General features: G+C 52.8%; 1 protein-coding gene across 3 annotated transcripts in view; it reads right to left on the bottom strand.

The window, feature by feature from the left end:
- The window catches only part of N6AMT1 (N-6 adenine-specific DNA methyltransferase 1), a 164,342-nt gene that overhangs the window by 14,865 nt on the left and 122,265 nt on the right, over positions 1-27,212 (bottom strand). For all 3 annotated transcript variants that reach the window (XM_061547562.1, XM_061547565.1, XM_061547564.1), the window contains exons 2-4: positions 19,114-19,259; positions 13,334-13,420; positions 422-512 (exon numbers count right to left, since the gene is read on the bottom strand). In XM_061547562.1, coding sequence (XP_061403546.1) covers positions 422-512; positions 13,334-13,420; positions 19,114-19,229 — 294 coding nt within the window. In that variant the 5' untranslated portion in view covers positions 19,230-19,259. The remainder of the gene's footprint in view (positions 1-421; positions 513-13,333; positions 13,421-19,113; positions 19,260-27,212) is intronic.

The raw sequence follows: 27,212 nt of genomic DNA, 5'->3' as shown, positions 1-27,212 counted from the left end.
AAGAAAATGAATCCCTGCAGTCACGAAAGCTTTAAATCGAAAAAAAAAAAGATGATGATGTTGATGATGTAGATGATGTAGATGATGTTGATGATGATGTTAATGATGATGATGTTGATGATGCTGTTGATGATGATGATGTTAATGACGCTGTCTTCCCGACAGACCTGTTCTTCACCTGAGGACGGCTCCTTGCGTTGTGGCCGAAACGTCGTGAGAATTGTATTTTATTATGTTTTATTTTTATTATTTCATTATTTCCCTTCTACGTGATGACTTTACCGAAAGAACCAAGAAGATGAATCCCTGCAGTCACGAAAGCTCTACATCGAAATTTAGACTTCCCGTTTGGCGGATTGCATTTGAAGGGACTGATATCGGAAGGGGGCCCTTAAGTCTGCTCACTCATTCCGAGGCTCACCAGGTCGGTGATGATCGGCTGAAGCGTCACGTGGTTGAGCGAGGCCGTGACGCTCGTGCAGTGAGCAGCATCGTGATTGATGTCCGTGGTCCTAGAGGAGAAACCACGAAACCACAGTGACGCACACAGTCACAGTGACACACACAGCCACAGTGACACACACACAGCCACAGTGACACACACACAGCCACAGTGATACACACACAGCCACAGTGGGGCACACAGCCACAGTGACGCACACAGTCACAGTGACACACACACAGCCACAGTGACACACACACAGCCACAGTGACACACACACAGCCACAGTGATACACACACAGCCACAGTGACACACACAGCCACAGTGACACACACAGCCACAGTGACACACACAGCCACAGTGACACACACAGCACAGTGACACACACAGCCACAGTGACACACACAGCCACAGTGACACACACACAGCCACAGTGACACACACACAGCCACAGTGACACACACAGCCACAGTGACACACACACAGCCCAGTGACACACACACAGCCACAGTGACACACACACAGCCACAGTGACACACACAGCCACAGTGACACACACACAGCCACAGTGACACACACAGCCACAGTGACACACACACAGCCACAGTGACACACACACAGCCACAGTGACACACACAGCCACAGTGACACACACAGCCACAGTGACACACACACAGCCACAGTGACACACACAGCAACAGTGATACACACACAGCCACAGTGACACACACACAGCCACAGTGACACACACAGCCACAGTGACACACACACAGCCACAGTGACACACACACAGCCACAGTGACACACACACAGCCACAGTGACACACACAGCCACAGTGACACACACAGCCACAGTGACACACACACAGTCACAGTGACACACACAGCCACAGTGACACACACACAGCCACAGTGACACACACACAGCCACAGTGACACACACACAGCCACAGTGACACACACACAGCCCACAGTGACACACACAGCCACAGTGACACACACACAGCCACAGTGACACACACACAGCCACAGTGACCACACACAGCCACAGTGACACACACACAGCCACAGTGACACACACAGCACAGTGATACACACACACAGCCACAGTGATACACACACAGCCACAGTGACACACACAGCCACAGTGACACACACACAGCCACAGTGATACACACACAGCCACGTGATACACACAGCCACAGTGACACACACACAGCCACGTGACACACACAGCCACAGTGAGACACCACAGCCACAGTGACACACACACAGCCAGAGTGCCACCACAGCCACAGTGATACACACACAGCACAGTGATACAAACAGTCAACAGTGACACACACGCCACATGATACAACAGCCACAGTGATACACCAGCACCCAGTTGTACACAACAACAGCCACAGTGATAACACACAGCCACAGTGACACACACAGCCACAGTGACACACACACAGCCACAGTGACACACACACAGCCACAGTGACACACACACAGCCACAGTGACACACACAGCCACAGTGACACACACAAGCCACAGTGACACACACAGCCACAGTGATACACACAGCCACAGTGATACACACAGCACAGTGAACACACAGCCACAGTGACACCACAGCCACAGTGACACACACAGCCACAGTGACACACACAGCCACAGTGATACACACACAGCCACAGTGATACACACACAGCCACAGTGACACACACAGCCACAGTGACACACACAGCCACAGTGAACACAACACAGCCACAGTGACGCACCACAGCCACAGTGACGAACACAGCCACAGTGACTACACACTAGCCACAGTGACACACACAGCCACAGTGACACACACAGCCACAGTGAACACACACATGCCCACCAGTGGACACACACAGCCACAGTGACACACACAGCCACAGTGATACACACCAGCCACAGTGACACACACAGCCACAGTGATTACACACAGCCACAGTTGGACACACACACGCCACAGTGACACACACACAGCCACAGTGACACACAACAGCCACAGTGGAACACACAGCCACAGTGACACACACAGCCACAGTGTACCCACAGCCACAGTGACACAGCACACAGCCACAGTGACACGCACAGCCACAGTGACACGCACAAGCCACAGTGACACGCACAAGCCACAGTGACACACACAGCCCACAGTGACACACACACAGCCCCAGTGACACACACAGCCACAGTGTGACACACACAGTCACAGTGACACACACAGCCACAGTGAACACACAGCCACAGTGACACACACAGCCACAGTGACCACACACAGGAGCCACAGTGACACACACACAGCAACCAGGACACACACAGTCCAGAGTGACACACACAGCCACAGTGACACACACAGCCACAGTGACACACACACAGCCACAGTGACACACACACACAGCCACAGTGGACACACCACAGCCACAGTGACACACACAGCCACAGTGATACACACAGCCACAGTGATACACACAGCCACAGTGACACACACAGCCACAGTGACACACACACAGCAACAGTGACACACACAGCAACAGTGATACACACAGCCACAGTGATACACACAGCCACAGTGACACACACAGCCACAGTGACACACACAGCCACAGTGACACACACAGCCACAGTGACACACACAGCCACAGTGACACACACAGCCACAGTGACACACACAGCCACAGTGACACACACAGCCACAGTGACACACACAGTCACAGTGACACACACACAGCCACAGTGACACACACACAGCCACAGTGACACACACACAGCCACAGTGACACACACAGCCACAGTGACACACACACAGCCACAGTGACACACACAGCCACAGTGACACACACAGCCACAGTGACACACACAGCCACAGTGATACACACAGCCACAGTGATACACACAGCCACAGTGACACACACAGCCACAGTGACACACACACAGCCACAGTGACACACACAGCCACAGTGATACACACACAGCCACAGTGATACACACACAGCCACAGTGACACACACAGCCACAGTGACACACACACAGCCACAGTGACACACACAGCCACAGTGACACACACAGCCACAGTGACACACACAGCCACAGTGACACACACAGCCACAGTGACACACACACAGCCACAGTGACACACACAGCCACAGTGACACACACACAGCCACAGTGACACACACAGCCACAGTGACACACACACAGCCACAGTGACACACACAGCCACAGTGATACACACAGCCACAGTGACACACACAGCCACAGTGACACACACAGCCACAGTGATACACACACAGCCACAGTGATACACACACAGCCACAGTGACACACACAGCCACAGTGACACACACAGTCACAGTGACACACACAGCCACAGTGAAACACACAGCCACAGTGACACACAGCCACAGTGACACACACAGCCACAGTGACACACACAGCCACAGTGATACACACACAGCCACAGTGAAACACACAGCCACAGTGACACACAGCCACAGTGATACACACAGCCACAGTGATACACACAGCCACAGTGACACACACAGCCACAGTGACACACACAGCCACAGTGACACACACACAGCCACAGTGACACAAACACAGCCACAGTGACACACACACAGCCACAGTGACACACACACAGCCACAGTGACACACACAGCCACAGTGACACACACAGCCACAGTGACACACACAGCCACAGTGATACACACAGCCACAGTGACACACACAGCCACAGTGACACACACACAGCCACAGTGACACACACACAGCCACAGTGACACACACAGTCACAGTGACACACACAGCCACAGTGACACACACAGCCACAGTGACACACACAGCCACAGGACACACACAGCCACAGTGATACACACACAGCACAGTGACACACACAGCCACAGTGACACACACAGCCACAGTGACACACAAGCCACAGTGACACACACAGCCACAGTGACACACACAGCCACAGTGAATACACAGCCACAGTGATACACACACAGCCACGTGATACACACACGCCACCAGTGACACACACACAGCCACAGTGACACACACACAGCCACAGTGAAACCACACAGCCACAGTGACACACACAGCCACAGTGACACACACAGCCACAGTGACCACACAGCCACAGTGACACACACAGCCACAGTGACACACACAGCCACAGTGACACCACAGCCACAGTGTATACACACAGCCACAGTGACACACACAGCCACAGTGACACCACACAGCCACAGTGCACACACAGTCACAAGTGACACACACAGCCACAGTGATACACACACAGTGACACACACAGCCACAGTGACACACACAGCCACAGTGATACGCACACAGCCATAGTGACCAACACAGTCACAGTGACACCACACGCCACAGTGACACACACAGCCACAGTGACACACACACAGCCACAGTGACACACACACAGCTACAGTGACACACACAGCCACAGTGACACACACAGCCACAGTGACACACACAGCCACAGTGACACACACAGTCACAGTGACACACACAGCCACAGTGATACACACACAGTGACACACACAGCCACAGTGACACACACAGCCATAGTGACACACCAGCCACAGTGACACACACAGCCACAGTGACACACACACAGCCACAGTGACACACACACAGTGACACACACACAGCCACAGTGACACACACAGCCACAGTGATACACACACAGTGACACACACAGCCACAGTGATACCACACAGCCATAGTGACACACACAGCCATAGTGACACACACAGCCACAGTGACACACCACAGCCACAGTGACACACACCACAGTGACACACACAGCCACAGTGATACCACACAGCCACAGTGACACCACACAGCCACAGTGACACACACAGCCACAGTGACACACACAGCCACAGTGACACACACAGCCACAGTGACACACACAGCCACAGTGACACACACCACAGTGACACACACAGCCACAGTGATACACACAGCCACAGTGATACACACAGCCACAGTGACACACACAGCCACAGTGACACACACACAGCCACAGTGATACACACAGCCACAGTGACACACACAGCCACAGTGACACACACAGCCACAGTGACACACACAGCCACAGTGACACACACAGCCACAGTGACACACACACAGCCACAGTGACACACACAGCCACAGTGACACACACACAGCCACAGTGACACACACAGCCACAGTGACACACACACAGCCACAGTGACACACAGCCACAGTGATACACACAGCCACAGTGACACACACAGCCACAGTGACACACACAGCCACAGTGATACACACACAGCCACAGTGATACACACACAGCCACAGTGACACACACAGCCACAGTGACACACACAGTCACAGTGACACACACAGCCACAGTGAAACACACAGCCACAGTGACACACAGCCACAGTGACACACACAGCCACAGTGACACACACAGCCACAGTGATACACACACAGCCACAGTGAAACACACAGCCACAGTGACACACAGCCACAGTGATACACACAGCCACAGTGATACACACAGCCACAGTGACACACACAGCCACAGTGACACACACAGCCACAGTGACACACACAGCCACAGTGACACAAACACAGCCACAGTGACACACCACACCACAGTGACACACACACAGCCACAGTGACACACACAGCCACAGTGACACACACAGCCACAGTGACACACACAGCACAGTGATACACACAGCCACAGTGACACACACAGCCACAGTGACACACACACAGCCACAGTGACACACACACAGCCACAGTGACACACCACAGCCACAGTGACACACAGTCACAGTGACACACACAGCCACAGTGACACACACAGCCACAGTGACACCACAGCCACAGTGACACACACAGCCACAGTGATACACACACAGCCACAGTGACACACACAGCCACAGTGACACACAGCCAGTGACACACACAGCCACAGTGACACACACAGCCACAGTGACACACACAGCCACAGTGACACACACAGCCACAGTGATACACACACAGCCACAGTGATACACACACAGCCACAGTGACACACACAGCCACAGTGACACACACACAGCCACAGTGACACACACACAGCCACAGTGACACACACAGCCACAGTGACACACACAGCCACAGTGACACACACAGCCACAGTGACACACACAGCCACAGTGATACACACAGCCACAGTGACACACACAGCCACAGTGATACACACAGCCACAGTGACACACACAGCCACAGTGACACACACAGCCACAGTGACACACACAGTCACAGTGACACACACAGCCACAGTGATACACACACAGTGACACACACAGCCACAGTGACACACACAGCCACAGTGATACGCACACAGCCATAGTGACACACACAGTCACAGTGACACACACAGCCACAGTGACACACACACAGTGACACACACACAGCCACAGTGACACACACACAGCCACAGTGACACACACACAGCTACAGTGACACACACAGCCACAGTGACACACACAGCCACAGTGACACACACAGCCACAGTGACACACACAGCCACAGTGACACACACAGTCACAGTGACACACACAGCCACAGTGATACACACACAGTGACACACACAGCCACAGTGACACACACAGCCACAGTGATACGCACACAGCCATAGTGACACACACAGCCACAGTGACACACACAGCCACAGTGACACACACACAGTGACACACACACAGCCACAGTGACACACACAGCCACAGTGATACACACACAGCCACAGTGATACACACACAGTGACACACACAGCCATAGTGACACACACAGCCATAGTGACACACACAGCCACAGTGACACACACACAGCCACAGTGACACACACAGTCACAGTGACACACACAGCCACAGTGATACACACACAGCAACAGTGACACACACAGCCACAGTGACACACACAGCCACAGTGACACACACAGCCACAGTGACACACACAGCCACAGTGACACACACAGCCACAGTGATACACACAGCCACATTGACACACACAGCCACAGTGACACACACAGCCACAGTGACACACACAGCCAGTGACACACCAGCCACATGACACACACAGCCACAGTGACACACACAGCCACATTGACACACACAGCCACAGTGACACACACAGCCACAGTGACACACACAGCCACAGTGACACACACAGCCACAGTGACACACACAGCCACAGTGACACACACACAGCCACAGTGACACACACAGCCACATTGACACACACAGCCACAGTGACACACACACAGCCACAGTGACACACACAGCCACAGTGATACACACAGCCACAGTGAGACACACAGCCACAGTGACACACACAGCCACAGTGACACACACAGCCACAGTGACACACACAGCCACAGTGATACACACAGCCACAGTGACACACACAGCCACAGTGACACACACAGCCACAGTGACACACACAGCCACAGTGACACACACAGCCACAGTGACACACACAGCCACAGTGATACACACAGCCACAGTGACACACACAGCCACAGTGACACACACAGCCACAGTGACACACACAGCCACAGTGACACACAGCCACAGTGACACACACAGCCACAGTGACACACCACAGCCACAGTGACACACACAGCCACAGTGACACACACAGCCACAGTGACACACACAGCCACAGTGACACACACAGCCACAGTGACACACACAGCCACAGTGACACACACACAGCCACAGTGACACACACAGCCACAGTGACACACACAACCACAGTGACACACACAGCCACAGTGACACACACACAGCCACAGTGACACACACAGCCACAGTGACACACACAGCCACAGTGAGACACACAGCCACAGTGACACACACAGCCACAGTGAGACACACAGCCACAGTGACACACACAGCCACAGTGACACACACAGCCACAGTGACACACACAGCCACAGTGACACACACAGCCACAGTGACACACACAGCCACAGTGACACACACACAGCCACAGTGACACACACAGCCACAGTGACACACACAGCCACAGTGACACACCACAGCCACAGTGACACACACAGCCAAAGTGACACACAGCCACAGTGACACACACAGCCACAGTGACACCACACAGCCACAGTGACACACACAGCCACAGTGATACACACAGCCACAGTGATACACACACAGCCACAGTGACACACACAGCCACAGTGACACACACAGCCACAGTGACACACACAGCCACAGTGACACACAGCCACAGTGATACACACAGCCACAGTGATACACACAGCCACAGTGACACACACACAGCCACAGTGACACACACACAGCCACAGTGATACACACACAGCCACAGTGACACACACACAGCCACAGTGACACACACACAGCCACAGTGACACACACACAGCCACAGTGATACACACAGCCACAGTGACACACACAGCCACATTGACACACACAGCCACAGTGACACACAGCCACAGTGACACACACAGCCACAGTGACACACACAGCCACAGTGACACACACAGCCACAGTGACACACACAGCCACAGTGACACACACAGCCACAGTGACACACACAGCCACAGTGACACACACAGCCACAGTGACACACACAGCCACAGTGATACACACAGCCACAGTGACACACACAGCCACAGTGACACACACAGCACAGTGCACACACAGCCACAGTGACACACACAGCCACAGTGACACACACAGCCACAGTGACACACACAGCCACAGTGACACACACAGCCAGTGACACACACAGCCACAGTGACACACACACAGCCAGTGACACACACAGCCACAGTGACACACACAGCCACAGTGACACACACAGCCACAGTGACACACACAGCCACAGTGACACACACAGCCACAGTGACACACACAGCCACAGTGACACACACAGCCACAGTGACACACACAGCACACAGTGATACACAGCCACAGTGATACACACAGCCACAGTGACACACACAGCCACAGTGACACACACACAGCCACAGTGACACACACACAGCCACAGTGACACACACAGCCACAGTGACACACACAGCCACAGTGATACACACAGCCACAGTGACACACACAGCCACAGATACACACAGCCACAGTGACACACACACAGCCACAGTGACACACACAGCCACAGTGACACACACAGCCACAGTGATACACACAGCCACAGTGACACACACAGCCACAGTGACGCACACACAGCCACAGTGACACACACAGCCACAGTGACACACACAGCCACAGTGACACACACAGCCACAGTGACACACACAGCCACAGTGACACACACAAAGGCACAGTGACACACACAGCCACAGTGACACACACAGCCACAGTGACACACACACAGCCACAGTGACACACACAGCCACAGTGACACACACAGCCACAGTGATACACACACAGCCACAGTGACACACACAGCCACAGTGACACACACAGCCACAGTGACACACACAGCCACAGTGATACACACAGCCACAGTGACACACACAGCCACAGTGACACACACACAGCCACAGTGACACACACAGCCACAGTGATACACACAGCCACAGTGACACACACACAGCCACAGTGACACACACACAGCCACAGTGATACACACAGCCACAGTGACACACACAGCCACAGTGACACACACAGCACACAGTGACACACACAGCCACAGTGACACACACAGCCACAGTGATACACACACAGCCACAGTGACACACACAGCCACAGTGACACACACAGCCACAGTGACACACACAGCCACAGTGACACACACACAGCCACAGTGACACACAGCCACAGTGACACACACACAGCACACAGTGACACACACACAGCCACAGTGACACACACACAGCCACAGTGACACACACACAGCCACAGTGACACACACACACAGCCACAGTGACACACACACAGCCACAGTGACACACACAGCCACAGTGACACACACAGCCACAGTGATACACACACAGCCACAGTGACACACACACAGCCACAGTGACACACACAGCCACAGTGATACACACACAGCCACAGTGACACACACAGCCACAGTGACACACACACAGCCACAGTGATACACACACAGCCACAGTGACACACACAGCCACAGTGACACACACAGCCACAGTGACACACACAGCCACAGTGACACACACACAGCCACAGTGACACACAGCCACAGTGATACACACAGCCACAGTGACACACACAGCCACAGTGATACACACAGCCACAGTGACACACACAGCCACAGTGACACACACACAGCCACAGTGACACACACACAGCCACAGTGACACACACACAGCCACAGTGACACACACAGCCACAGTGACACACACAGCCACAGTGACACACACAGCCACAGTGACACACACAGCCACAGTGACACACAGCCACAGTGACACACACACAGCCACAGTGACACACACACAGCCACAGTGACACACACAGCCACAGTGACACACACAGTCACAGTGACACACACACAGCCACAGTGACACACACAGCCACAGTGACACACACAGCCACAGTGACACACACAGCCACAGTGATACACACAGCCACAGTGACACACACAGCCACAGTGACACACACAGCCACAGTGATACACACAGCCACAGTGACACACACAGCCACAGTGACACACACAGCCACAGTGACACACACAGCCACAGTGACACACACAGCCACAGTGATACACACAGCCACAGTGATACACACACAGCCACAGTGATACACACAGCCACAGTGACACACACAGCCACAGTGACACACACAGCCACAGTGATACACACAGCCACAGTGACACACACAGCCACAGTGACACACACACAGCCACAGTGACACACAGCCACAGTGACACACACACAGCCACAGTGACACACACAGCCACAGTGACACACACAGCCACAGTGACACACACAGCCACAGTGACACACACAGCCACAGTGACACACACAGCCACAGTGATACACACAGCCGCAGTGATACACAGTCACAGTGACACACACACAGCCACAGTGACACACACAGCCACAGTGACACACACAGCCACAGTGACACGCACAGCCACAGTGACACACACAGCCACAGTGACACACACACAGCCACAGTGACACACACAGCCACAGTGACACACACACAGCCACAGTGACACACACAGCCACAGTGACACACACAGCCACAGTGACACACACACAGCCACAGTGACACACACAGCCACAGTGACACACACACAGCCACAGTGACACACACAGCCACAGTAACACACACACAGCCACAGTGACACACACAGCCACAGTGACACACACACAGCCACAGTGACACACACAGCCACAGTGACACACACAGTCACAGTGACACACACACAGCCACAGTGACACACACACAGCCACAGTGACACACACAGCCACAGTGACACACACACAGCCACAGTGACACACACAGCCACAGTGACAAACACAGTCACAGTGACACACACAGCCACAGTGACACACACACAGCCACAGTGACACACACAGCCACAGTGACACACACAGTCACAGTGACACACACACAGCCACAGTGATACACACAGCCACAGTGACACACACAGTGACACACACAGCCACAGTGACACACACAGAATCTGAATGGAACGCCCCAGGCTTGAAGCGACTATTTATGTTGAGATGGAATGGCGAACAGCGTCTCCTCGACAGACCTGTTCTCCACCTGAAGACGGCTGCTTGCGTTGTGGCCGAAACGTCGTGAAAATTATTTTAGTATGTTTTATTTTTTTATTATTTTGTTGATTTCTTTCTACGTGACTTTACCGAAAGAACCAAGAAGTATCGAAACATCGTTACAACCTGTGTCTGTTAGCGAGTAGCAGTGCCTATGAAGGTGAACAAGGCCAGCACCACGCCTGGACGCCTTTGTCTCCCCAGTAGAGATATTTACCACTCACCAGGTACTCACTTGAGTCCATCTAGGGGAGGCCCAGGACTGGTTCAGGTAATCGTCACTGGTGTTGAGCCGTGAGCGGGAATTGAACTCTGGTGGCTGGGTTCAGTAGCACAGCGGCAGCGCTAACCGCTGGTGGTGGTGGCGTTGTTGGTGATGGTGGTGTTGGTGATATTGGTGTTGATGATGGTGTGAATATTGGTGATGTTGGTGATGGTGTTGATGTTGCTGGTGTTGATGTTAGTGATGTTGGTGATGGTGTTGATGTTAGTGATGGTGTTGATGTTGGTGATGGTGTTGATGTTGGTGATGGTGGTGATGTTGGCGTTGATGGTGTTGATAGTGGTGGTGGTGTTGATGGTGGTGATGGCGGTGATGCTGTTGATGTTGGTGGTGTTGTTGGTAATGTTGGTGGTGATGGTGGTGATGGTGTTGATGGTGTTGATGCTGTTGATGGTGATGTTGGTGATGTTGTTGATGTTGGTGGTGTTGTTGTTGTTGGTAATGTTGGTGGTGATGGTGGTGATGGTGTTGATGCTGTGGATGTTAGTGATGTTGTTGATGTTGGTGGTGTTGTTGGTGATGTTGTTGGTGTTGTTGTCGATGTTGTTGATGTTGTTGATGTTGTTGATGGTGTTGATGTTGGTGATGTTGATGTTGTTGATGTTGTTGATGTTGTTGTTGTTGTTGATGTTGGTGGTGATGGTGTTGATGTTGGTGATGGTGTTGATGTTAGTGATGTTGTTGATGTTGTTGATGTTGTTGATGTTGTTGATGCTGTTGATGTTAGTGATGTTGATGTTGTGATGTTGTTGATGTTGGTGGTGATGCAGGAGTCTGCTCACAGGTAGCTCGTTGCGGAGCCCAGGATGGAAGCGACGAAGCAGGAGACGACTCCGGACCCAGAGCCAATCTCCAGGCAAATCAGAGGCCTGACCCACAGAGACACACGGGAAAGAGCTGCTAGCAGGATGACCGGTTGGGTGGGTGATGATGTTTACACACCACCGCACCAGGTACTCATTTGAGGCTGAGTCAACCTAGAGGAGGAGGCCCCGGGACGGTTCAGATGATCGTCACCGGTATTAGTGGTCATGAGCGGGTATCGAAATCGGGTCGCCAGGTTCGCAAGACAGCGCGCCACTGCTCCCACACACACAGACAGACTATACACACACACAGTACACAGACAATACACACACACAGTACACAGACAATACACACACACAGTACACAGACAATACACACACACAGTACACAGACAATACACACACACAGTACACAGACTATACACACACACAGTACACAGACTATACACACACACAGTACACAGACAATACACACACAGTACACACATAGTACACAGACAATACACACACACAGACTATACACACACACAGTACACAGACAATACACAGACAATACACACACACAGCACACAGACAATACACACACACAGTACACAGACATTACACACACAGACAATACACACACACAGTACACAGACAATACACACACACAGTACAAACACAGTACAATACACAGACAATACACACACACAGTACACAGACAATACACACACACAGTACACAGTATAATACACAGACAACACACACACAGTACACACACAGCACACAGACAATACACACACACAGTACAAACACAGTATAATACACAGACAATACACACACACAGTACACAGACAATACACACACACAGTACAAACACAGTATATTACACAACAATACACACACACAGTACACAGACAATACACACACACAGTACACAGACAATACACACACAATACACACACACAGTACACAGACAATACACAGACAATACACACACACAGTACACAGACAATACACAAACAATACACACACATTACACAGACATTACACAGACAATACACACACACAGTACACACACACACAACACAGACATACACAGACAATACACACACACAGTACATAGACAATACACACACACAGTACACAGACAATACATACACACAGTACAAACACAATATAATACACAGACAATACACACACACAGTACACAGACAATACACACACACAGTACAAACACAGTATATTACACAGACAATACACACACACAGTACACACACAGTACACAAACAATACACACATACAGTACACAGACAATACACACACACAGTACAAACACAGTATAATACACAGACAATACACACACACAGTACACAGACAATACACACACACAGTACAAACACAGTATATTACACAACAATACACACACACAGTACACAGACAATACACACACACAGTACACAGACAATACACACACAATACACACACACAGTACACAGACAATACACAGACAATACACACACACAGTACACAGACAATACACAAACAATACACACACATTACACAGACATTACACAGACAATACACACACACAGTACACACACACAGTACACAGACAATACACAGACAATACACACACACAGTACACAGACAATACACACACACAGTACACAGACAATACATACACACAGTACAAACACAATATAATACACAGACAATACACACACACAGTACACAGACAATACACACACAGTACAAACACAGTATATTACACAGACAATACACACACACAGTACACACACAGTACACAAACAATACACACATACAGTACACAGACAATACACACACACAGTACAAACACAGTATATTACACAGACAATACACACACACAGGACACAGACAATACACAGACAATACACACATACAGTACACAGACAATACACAGACAATACACACACAGTACACAGACAATACACACACAGTACACAGACATTACACAGACAATACACACACACAGTACACAGACAATACACACACACAGTACACAAACAATACACACACACAGTACACAGACAATACACACACACAGTACAAAAACAGTATAATACACAGACAATACACACACACACAGTACACACACAGCACACAGACAATACACACACACAGTACACACACAGTATAATACACAGACAATACACACACACAGTACACACACAGTACACAGACAATACACACACACAGTACAAACACAGACATTACACAGACAACACACACACAGTACACAGACAATACACACACACAGTACACAGACAATACACACACACAGTACAAACACACACAGCACACAGACAATACACACACACAGTACACAGACAATACACACACACAGTACACACACAGCACACAGACAGTACACACACACACAGTACAAACACAGTATAATACACAGACAATACACACACACAGTACACAGACAATACACACACACAGTACACAGACAATACACACACACAGTACACAGACAATACACACACACAGTACAAACACACACAGCACACAAACAATACACACACACAGTACACAGACATTACACAGACAACACACACAGTACACAGTATAATACACAGAAGACACACAGTACACGCATACACAGTACATACAAAGTACACACACAGTACACATAAATAGTGCACACAGTACACACACAGTACACACACATACAAAACAAAGATCCCTCTTATAGCCTGTAACAGACTGTAGGGGCAAGTGCTGTTAGCGAGCACAAATGAAGACCGGCACAGCATACGAGGGGGTGGGTGGCCAACACCAGGTCCTCATTTGAGGCTGAGTCGACCTAGGGGATGCCCTGGTTCAGATAATCGTTACTGGTGTTGGCCATGAGAAGGAGTCGAACCCGGATCACCCCAGGTTCGTAGCGCAGCACGCTAACTGCTACACTACTGCATCCCACTACACTTACATACAATACACACAGACACATTATACACAATTCACACAGCGCACACACCGTACACGCACACACAGTATACACAGTACACACATAGACAGTACACACATACAGTTCACACAGTACACACACAGTAGATACAGTACACACACACAGTTCACACAGTACACACACGGTACACACAGTACACATACATTATACACACAGTACACACACAGTACACACACAGATAATACACACAACAAACATAACACACACAGTAGATACAGTACACACACACAGTTCACACAGTACACACACACAGTTCACACAGTACACATACATTATACACACAGTACACACAGATAATACACACAACACACACAACACACACAGTACACACACAGGCAATACACACAGTACACACACAGTACACACACAGACAGTACACACACCAGACAGTAGACACACAGTACACACACAGAACACACACACAGACAGTACACATAGTACATACACAGTACACACAGACACAGTACACACACAGTACACCACACAGTACACACAGTACACACCACACAGTACACACACACACACAGACAGTAGACACACAGTACACACACACAGTACACACGCACAGTACACACACACAGTACACACACACACAGTACACACACACAGTACACACACACACAGTACACACAGTTCACACACACACACACACACGTACACACACAGATAATACACACAACACACACAGTGCACACATAGACAGTAGACACACAGTACACACACAGTATACACACAGACAGTACACACACACAGTACACCACCAGTACACCACAGTACAGACACAGTACACCCACAGTACACACAGTACACACAGTACACACACACACAGTACACACACAGTACACATACAGTACACAAACAGTACACAGACAGTACAACACACACAGTACACACACAGTACACATAGTACACACACAGCACAGTACACACAGTACACACACACACAGTACTCACACACTACACACACAGTACACACAGTAACACACACATTACATACGTACACACACAGCACACACACACACAGTACACACACACACAGTACACACAGTACACACACACAGTACAAAGTACACATGCAGTGCACACACAGTACAGACACAGTACACCCACACACGTACACACACAGTACACACACAGTACACACAGTACAGACAGTACACATAGTACACAGACAGTACACACACACACACAATACAAACACAGTACACACACACAGTACACACACAGTACACCACACAGTTCACACACAGTTCACACAGTACACACAGTACACACACACAGTACACACACACAGCACACAGTACACCCGCACACAGTACACACACAGTACACACCCACACACAGTACACACAGTACACACATGGTACACACACTACACAACACGTACACACACACAGTACACACACACCACGGTACACACACACACAGTACACACACAGTACACCCACACACAGTACACACACAGTACACACACAGTACAACACCTACACACACAGTACACACAGTACCACAGTACACACAGTAACCACACACACACGGTACACACACACACAGTACACACACAGTACACACACACACACAGCACACACACAGTACACACACAGTACACACAGTACAGACACACACAGACACAGTACACACACAGTACACACACACACAGTACACACACAGTACACACCAGTACACACGCAGTACACACACAGTACACACACACAGTACACACAGTACACACAGACACAGCACACAGTACACACACACACAGTACACACACAGTACACACACAGTACACACACACACACAGTACACACACACACAGTACACACACACACAGTACACACACAGTACACACACAGTAACACACACAGCACATACACACAGTACACACACACAGTACCACACACACAGCCACACACAGCACACACACAGTACACACACACACACACACAGTACACACACACAGCACACACACAGCACACACACACAGTACACACACAGCACACACACAGCACACAACAGCACACACACAGTACACACACACAGCACATACACACAGTACACACACACAGTACACACACACACAGTACACACACGTACACACACAGTACACACACAGCACCACAGTACACACACACACAGTACACACAGTACACACACAGCACACACAGTACACACACAGTACCACACAGTACACACACACAGTACACACACAGTACACCACAGTCACACACACACAGTACACACACACAGCACACACACAGTACACACACAGTACACACACAGTACACACACACACAGTACACACAATACACCACAGTACCCGGACACAGTACACACACATACACACAGTACACACACAGCACACACCAGCACACACACACAGTACACACACAGTACACACACCACAGCACACACACACAGTACACACACACAGTACACACACACAGTACACACACACCGTACACACACACAGCACACACACAGTACACACACACAGTACACCACACACACACACAGCACACACAGTACACACACAGCACACACACAGTACACACACACAGTACACACAGTACACACACAGCACACACCAGCACACACACAGTACACACACAGTACACACACGCACACACACACAGTACACACACAGTACACACACACAGTACACACACAGACACAGCACACACAGTACACACACACACAGTACACACAGTACACACACAGCACACACAGTACACACACAGTACACACAGTGGAGGGGTACCGGCTGCTACGGAGTCGCTCTGCGTCGCCCTCCAGCGCCGCCATGAGCAGGAAGGTGTCTTCACTCGGCTCGTAGACGCGACCCTCCCCTCCCTGCCACCTCGGCGTGGGCAACATCGCGACAGCAGCAGTGGAGAGAGACCGACCCTGCAGAGACACAGCAGCAGTGGAGAGAGACTGACCCTGCAGAGACACCGCAGCAGTGGAGAGAGACTGACCCTGCAGAGACACCGCAGCAGTGGAGAGAGACTGACTCTGCAGAGACACCGCAGCAGTGGAGAGAGACTGACCCTGCAGAGACACCGCAGCAGTGGAGAGAGACTGACCCTGCAGAGACACCGCAGCAGTGGAGAGAGACTGACCCTGCAGAGACACAGCAGCAGTGGAGAGAGACTGACTCTGCAGAGACACAGCAGCAGTGGAGAGAGACTGACTCTGCAGAGACACAGCAGCAGTGGAGAGAGACTGACTCTGCAGAGACACCGCAGCAGTGGAGAGAGACTGACCCTGCAGAGACACCGCAGCAGTGGAGAGAGACTGACCCTGCAGAGACACAGCAGCAGTGGAGAGAGACTGACCCTGCAGACACCGCAGCAGTGGAGAGAGACTGACCCTGCAGAGACACCGCAGCAGTGGAGAGAGACTGACTCTGCAGAGACACCGCAGCAGTGGAGAGAGACTGACCCTGCAGAGACACAGCAGCAGTGGAGAGAGACTGACTCTGCAGAGACACAGCAGCAGTGGAGAGAGACTGACTCTGCAGAGACACCGCAGCAGTGGAGAGAGACTGACCCTGCAGAGACACCGCAGCAGTGGAGAGAGACTGACCCTGCAGAGACACAGCAGCAGTGGAGAAGACTGACTCTGCAGAGACACAGCAGCAGTGGAGAAGACTGACCTGCAGACAGCAGCAGTGGAGAGAGACTGACTCTGCAGAGACACCGCAGCAGTGGAGAGAGACTGACCCTGCAGAGACACAGCAGCAGTGGAGAGAGACTGACTCTGCAGAGACACCGCAGCAGTGGAGAGAGACTGACCCTGCAGACACAGCAGCAGTGGAGAGAGACTGACTCTGCAGAGACACAGCAGCAGTGGAGAGAGACTGACCCTGCAGAGACACAGCAGCAGTGGAGAGAGACTGACCCTGCAGACACAGCAGCAGTGGAGAGAGACTGACTCTGCAGAGACACAGCAGCAGTGGAGAGAGACTGACTCTGCAGAGACACCGCAGCAGTGGAGAGAGACTGACTCTGCAGAGACACCGCAGCAGTGGAGAGAGACTGACTCTGCAGAGACACCGCAGCAGTGGAGAGAGACTGACTCTGCAGAGACACAGCAGCAGTGGAGAGAGACTGACTCTGCAGAGACACCGCAGCAGTGGAGAGAGACTGACCCTGCAGAGACACAGCAGCAGTGGAGAGAGACTGACCCTGCAGACACAGCAGCAGTGGAGAGAGACTGACTCTGCAGAGACACAGCAGCAGTGGAGAGAGACTGACCCTGCAGACACAGCAGCAGTGGAGAGAGACTGACCCTGCAGAGACACCGCAGCAGTGGAGAGAGACTGACTCTGCAGAGACACAGCAGCAGTGGAGAGAGACTGACCCTGCAGAGACACCGCAGCAGTGGAGAGAGACTGACCCTGCAGAGACACAGCAGCAGTGGAGAGAGACTGACTCTGCAGAGACACCGCAGTGGAGAGAGACTGACTCTGCAGAGACACAGCAGCAGTGGAGAGAGACTGACCCTGCAGAGACACAGCAGCAGTGGAGAGAGACTGACCCTGCAGAGACACAGCAGCAGTGGAGAGAGACTGACTCTGCAGAGACACCGCAGCAGTGGAGAGAGACTGACTCTGCAGACACCGCAGCAGTGGAGAGAGACTGACCCTGCAGACACAGCAGCAGTGGAGAGATGACTCTGCAGAGACACCGCAGCAGTGGAGAGAGACTGACTCTGCAGAGACACAGCAGCAGTGGAGAGAGACTGACCCTGCAGAGACACAGCAGCAGTGGAGAGAGACTGACCCTGCAGAGACACAGCAGCAGTGGAGAGAGACTGACTCTGCAGAGACACAGCAGCAGTGGAGAGAGACTGACCCTGCAGAGACACAGCAGCAGTGGAGAGAGACTGACCCTGCAACACACAGCATGGAGGAGACTGACTCTGCAGAGACACAGCAGCAGTGGAGAGAGACTGACCCTGCAGAGACACAGCAGCAGTGGAGAGAGACTGACTCTGCAGACACAGCAGCAGTGGAGAGAGACTGACCCTGCAGACACAGCAGCAGTGGAGAGAGACTGACCCTGCAGAGACACAGCAGCAGTGGAGAGAGACTGACCCTGCAGAGACACAGCAGCAGTGGAGAGAGACTGACCCTGCAGACACAGCAGCAGTGGAGAGAGACTGACCCTGCAGAGACACCGCAGCAGTGGAGAGAGACTGACCCTGCAGAGACACCGCAGCAGTGGAGAGAGACTGACCCTGCAGAGACACAGCAGCAGTGGAGAGAGACTGACTCTACAGAGACACCGCAGCAGTGGAGGAGACTGACTCTGCAGAGACACAGCAGCAGTGGAGAGAGAATGACTCTGCAGAGACACCGCAGCAGTGGAGAGAGACTGACTCTGCAGAGACACCGCAGCAGTGGAGAGAGACTGACCCTGCAGACACCGCAGCAGTGGAGAGAGACTGACTCTACAGAGACACAGCAGCAGTGGAGAGAGAATGACCCTGCAGACACAGCAGCAGTGGAGAGAGACTGACTCTGCAGAGACACAGCAGCAGTGGAGAGAGATGACTCTGCAGAGACACCGCAGCAGTGGAGAGAGACTGACTCTGCAGAGACACCGCAGCAGTGGAGAGAGACTGACTCTGCAGAGACACCGCAGCAGTGGAGAGAGACTGACCCTGCAGAGACACCGCAGCAGTGGAGAGAGACTGACCCTGCAGAGACACAGCAGCAGTGGAGAGAGTCTGACTCTGCAGAGACACCGCAGCAGTGGAGAGAACTGACCCTGCAGAGACACCGCAGCATGGAGAGAGACTGACCCTGCAGACAGCAGCAGTGGAGAGAGACTGACTCTGCAGAGACACAGCAGCAGTGGAGAGAGACTGACCTGCAGAGACACAGCAGTGGAGAGAGTCTGACTCTGCAGAGACACCAGCAGTGAGAGAGACTGACCCTGCAGACACACGCAGCAGTGGAGAGAGACTGACCTGCAGACACAGCAGCAGTGGAGAGACTGACTCTGCAGAGACACAGCAGCAGTGGAGAGAGACTGACCCTGCAGAGACACAGCAGCAGTGGAGAGAGACTTGACCCGCAGAGACACCGCAGCAGTGGAGAGAGACTGACTCTGCAGAGACACCGCAGCAGTGGAGAGAGACTGACCCTGCAGAGACACAGCAGCAGTGGAGAGAGACTGACTCTGCAGAGACACAGCAGCAGTGGAGAGAGACTGACCCTGCAGAGACACAGCAGCAGTGGAGAGAGACTGACCCTGCAGAGACACAGCAGTGGAGAGAGACTGACTCTGCAGAGACACAGCAGCAGTGGAGAGAGACTGACCCTGCAGAGACACAGCAGCAGTGGAGAGAGACTGACCCTGCAGAGACACAGCAGCAGTGGAGAGAGACTGACTCTGCAGAGACACAGCAGCAGTGGAGAGAGACTGACTCTGCAGAGACACAGCAGCAGTGGAGAGAGACTGACTCTGCAGAGACACCGCAGCAGTGGAGAGAGACTGACCCTGCAGAGACACCGCAGCAGTGGAGAGAGACTGACCCTGCAGAGACACGCAGCAGTGGAGAGAGACTGACTCTGCAGAGACACCGCAGCAGTGGAGAGAGACTGACTCTGCAGAGACACAGCAGCAGTGGAGAGAGACTGACCCTGCAGAGACACCGCAGCAGTGGAGAGAGACTGACCCTGCAGACACAGCAGCAGTGGAGAGAGAATGACTCTGCAGAGACACAGCAGCAGTGGAGAGAGACTGACTCTGCAGAGACACCGCAGCAGTGGAGAGAGACTGACCCTGCAGAGACACAGCAGCAGTGGAGAGAGACTGACCCTGCAGAGACACCGCAGCAGTGGAGAGAGACTGACCCTGCAGAGACACCGCAGCAGTGGAGAGAGACTGACTCTGCAGAGACACAGCAGCAGTGGAGAGAGTCTGACTCTGCAGAGACACCGCAGCAGTGGAGAGAGACTGACTCTACAGAGACACAGCAGCAGTGGAGAGAGACTGACCCTGCAGAGACACAGCAGCAGTGGAGAGAGTCTGACTCTGCAGAGACACCGCAGCAGTGGAGAGAGACTGACTCTGCAGAGACACCGCAGCAGTGGAGAGAGACTGACTCTGCAGAGACACAGCAGCAGTGGAGAGAGACTGACTCTGCAGAGACACAGCAGCAGTGGAGAGAGACTGACTCTGCAGAGACACAGCAGCAGTGGAGAGAGACTGACCCTGCAGAGACACAGCAGCAGTGGAGAGAGACTGACCCTGCAGACACAGCAGCAGTGGAGAGAGACTGACTCTGCAGAGACACAGCAGCAGTGGAGAGAGACTGACCCTGCAGAGACACAGCAGCAGTGGAGAGAGACTGACTCTGCAGAGACACACCGCAGTGGAGAGACTGACCCTGCAGAGACACAGCAGCAGTGGAGAGAGACTGACCCTGCAGAGACACAGCAGCATGGAGAGAGCTGACTCTGCAGAGACACAGCAGCAGTGGAGAGAGACTGACCCTGCAGAGACACAGCAGCAGTGGAGAGACTGACCTGCAGACACAGCAGCAGTGGAGAGAGATGACCCTGCAGACACAGCAGCAGTGGAGAGAGACTGACCCTGCAGACACAGCAGCAGTGGAGAGAGACTGACCCTGCAGAGACACAGCAGCAGTGGAGAGAGTCTGACTCTGCAGAGACACCGCAGCAGTGGAGAGAGTCTGACTCTGCAGAGACACCGCAGCAGTGGAGAGAGTCTGACTCTGCAGAGACACCGCAGCAGTGGAGAGAGACTGACCCTGCAGACACAGCAGCAGTGGAGAGAGACTGACTCTGCAGAGACACAGCAGCAGTGGAGAGAGACTGACTCTGCAGAGACACCGCAGCAGTGGAGAGAGTCTGACTCTGCAGAGACACAGCAGCAGTGGAGAGAGTCTGACCCTGCAGAGACACCGCAGCAGTGGAGAGAGACTGACTCTGCAGAGACACCGCAGCAGTGGAGAGAGACTGACTCTGCAGAGACACAGCAGCAGTGGAGAGAGACTGACTCTGCAGAGACACAGCAGCAGTGGAGAGAGTCTGACTCTGCAGAGACACCGCAGCAGTGGAGAGAGACTGACTCTGCAGAGACACAGCAGCAGTGGAGAGACTGACGCCTGCAGAGACACAGCAGCAGTGGAGAGAGACTGACCTCTGCAGAGACACAGCAGCAGTGGAGAGAGACTGACCCTGCAGAGACACAGCAGCAGTGGAGAGAGACTGACCCTGCAGAGACAGCAGCAGTGGAGAGAGACTGACCCTGCAGAGACACAGCAGCAGTGGAGAGAGACTCTGCAGAGACACAGCAGCAGTGGAGAGAGACTGACCCTGCAGAGACACAGCAGCAGTGGAGAGAGACTGACCCTGCAGACACACGCAGCAGTGGAGAGAGACTGACTCTGCAGAGACACCGCAGCAGTGGAGAGAGACTGACCCTGCAGACACAGCAGCAGTGGAGAGAGACTGACTCCTGCAGAGACACAGCAGCAGTGGAGAGAGACTGACCCGCAGACACAGCAGCAGTGGAGAGACTGACTCTGCAGAGACCCGCAGCAGTGGAGAGAGACTGACTCTGCAGAGACACGCAGCAGTGGAGAGAGACTGACTCTGCAGAGACACCGCAGCAGTGGAGAGAGACTGACTCTGCAGAGACACAGCAGCAGTGGAGAGAGACTGACTCTGCAGAGACACAGCAGCAGTGGAGAGAGACTGACCCTGCAGACACCGCAGCAGTGGAGAGAGACTGACTCTGCAGAGACACAGCAGCAGTGGAGAGAGACTGACTCTGCAGAGACACCGCAGCAGTGGAGAGAGACTGACCCTGCAGAGACACAGCAGCAGTGGAGAGAGTCTGACTCTGCAGAGACACCGCAGCAGTGGAGAGAGACTGACCCTGCAGAGACACCGCAGCAGTGGAGAGAGACTGACTCTGCAGAGACACCGCAGTGGAGAGAGACTGACCCTGCAGAACACCGCAGCAGTGGAGAGAGACTGACTCTGCAGAGACACAGCAGCAGTGGAGAGACTGACTCTGCAGAGACACAGCAGCAGTGGAGAGAGACTGACTCTGCAGAGACACAGCAGCAGTGGAGAGAGACTGACTCTGCAGAGACACAGCAGCAGTGGAGAGAGACTGACTCTGCAGAGACACAGCAGCAGTGGAGAGAGACTGACTCTGCAGAGACACAGCAGCAGTGGAGAGAGACTGACTCTGCAGAGACACAGCAGCAGTGGAGAGAGACTGACCCTGCAGAGACACCGCAGCAGTGGAGAGAGACTGACCCTGCAGACACAGCAGCAGTGGAGAGAGACTGACCCGCAGACAAGCAGTGGAGAGAGACTGACTCTGCAAGACACAGCAGCAGTGGAGAGAGACTGACCTGCAGAGACACAGCAGTGGAGAGAGACTGACCCTGCAGAGACACAGCAGCAGTGGAGAGAGACTGACTCTGCAGAGACACCGCAGCAGTGGAGAGAGACTGACTCTGCAGAGACACAGCAGCAGTGGAGAGAGACTGACCCTGCAGAGACACAGCAGCAGTGGAGAGAGACTGACTCTGCAGAGACACCGCAGCAGTGGAGAGAGACTGACTCTGCAGAGACAGCAGCATGGAGAGAGACTGACCCTGCGAGACACGCAGCATGGAGAGAGACTGACTCTGCAGAGACACAGCAGCAGTGGAGAGAGACTGACCCTGCAGAGACACAGCAGCAGTGGAGAGAGACTGACTCTGCAGAGACACAGCAGCAGTGGAGACTGACTCTGCAGAGACACCGCAGCAGTGGAGAGAGTCTGACTCTGCAGAGACACCGCAGCAGTGGAGAGAGACTGACCCTGCAGAGACACCGCAGCAGTGGAGAGAGACTGACTCTGCAGAGACACAGCAGCAGTGGAGAGAGACTGACCCTGCAGAGACACCGCAGCAGTGGAGAGAGACTGACCCTGCAGAGACCCGCAGCATGGAGAGAGACTGACTCTGCGAGACACCGCAGAAGTGGAGAGAGTCTGACTCTGCAGAGACACCCAGCAGTGGAGAGAGACTGACCCTGCAGAGACACCGCAGCAGTGGAGAGAGACTGACTCTGCAGAGACACCGCAGCAGTGGAGAAGGTCTGACTCGCAGAGACCAGCAGCAGTGGAGAGAGACTGACCCTGCAGAGACACAGCAGCAGTGGAGAGAGACTGACCCTGCAGAGACACAGCAGCAGTGGAGAGAGTCTGACTCTGCAGAGACACCGCAGCAGTGGAGAGAGACTGACCCTGCAGAGACACCGCAGCAGTGGAGAGAGACTGACCCTGCAGAGACACAGCAGCAGTGGAGAGAGTCTGACTCTGCAGAGACACCGCAGCAGTGGAGAGAGACTGACCTGCAGAGACACCGCAGCAGTGGGAGAGACTGACCCTGCAGAGACACGCAGCAGTGGAGAGAGACTGACTCTGCAGGACACCGCAGCAGTGAGAGAGACTGACCCTGCAGAGACACCGCAGCAGTGGAGAGAGACTGACCTGCAGAGACACCGCAGCAGTGGAGAGAGACGACTCTGCAGAGACACCGCAGAGTGGAGAGAGTCTGACCTGCAGAGACACCGCAGCAGTGGAGAGAGACTGACCCTGCAGAGACACCGCAGCAGTGGAGAGAGACTGACCTGCAGAGACACAGCAGCAGTGGAGAGAGAATGACTCTGCAGAGACACAGCAGCAGTGGAGAGAGATCTGACCCTGCAGAGACCCGCAGCAGTGGAGAGAGACTGACCCTGCAGAGACACCGCAGCAGTGGAGAGAGACTGACCCTGCAGACACAGCAGCAGGAGAGAGACTGACCCTGCAGACA

Source organism: Lethenteron reissneri, unplaced genomic scaffold (assembly GCF_015708825.2).
Source record: "Lethenteron reissneri isolate LAM-NWPU_2019-01 unplaced genomic scaffold, ASM1570882v1 scaffold_1864, whole genome shotgun sequence".
In the NCBI taxonomy this organism is placed as follows: Eukaryota; Metazoa; Chordata; class Hyperoartia; order Petromyzontiformes; family Petromyzontidae; genus Lethenteron; species Lethenteron reissneri.
This window is presented reverse-complemented; position numbering and strand designations above follow the sequence as displayed.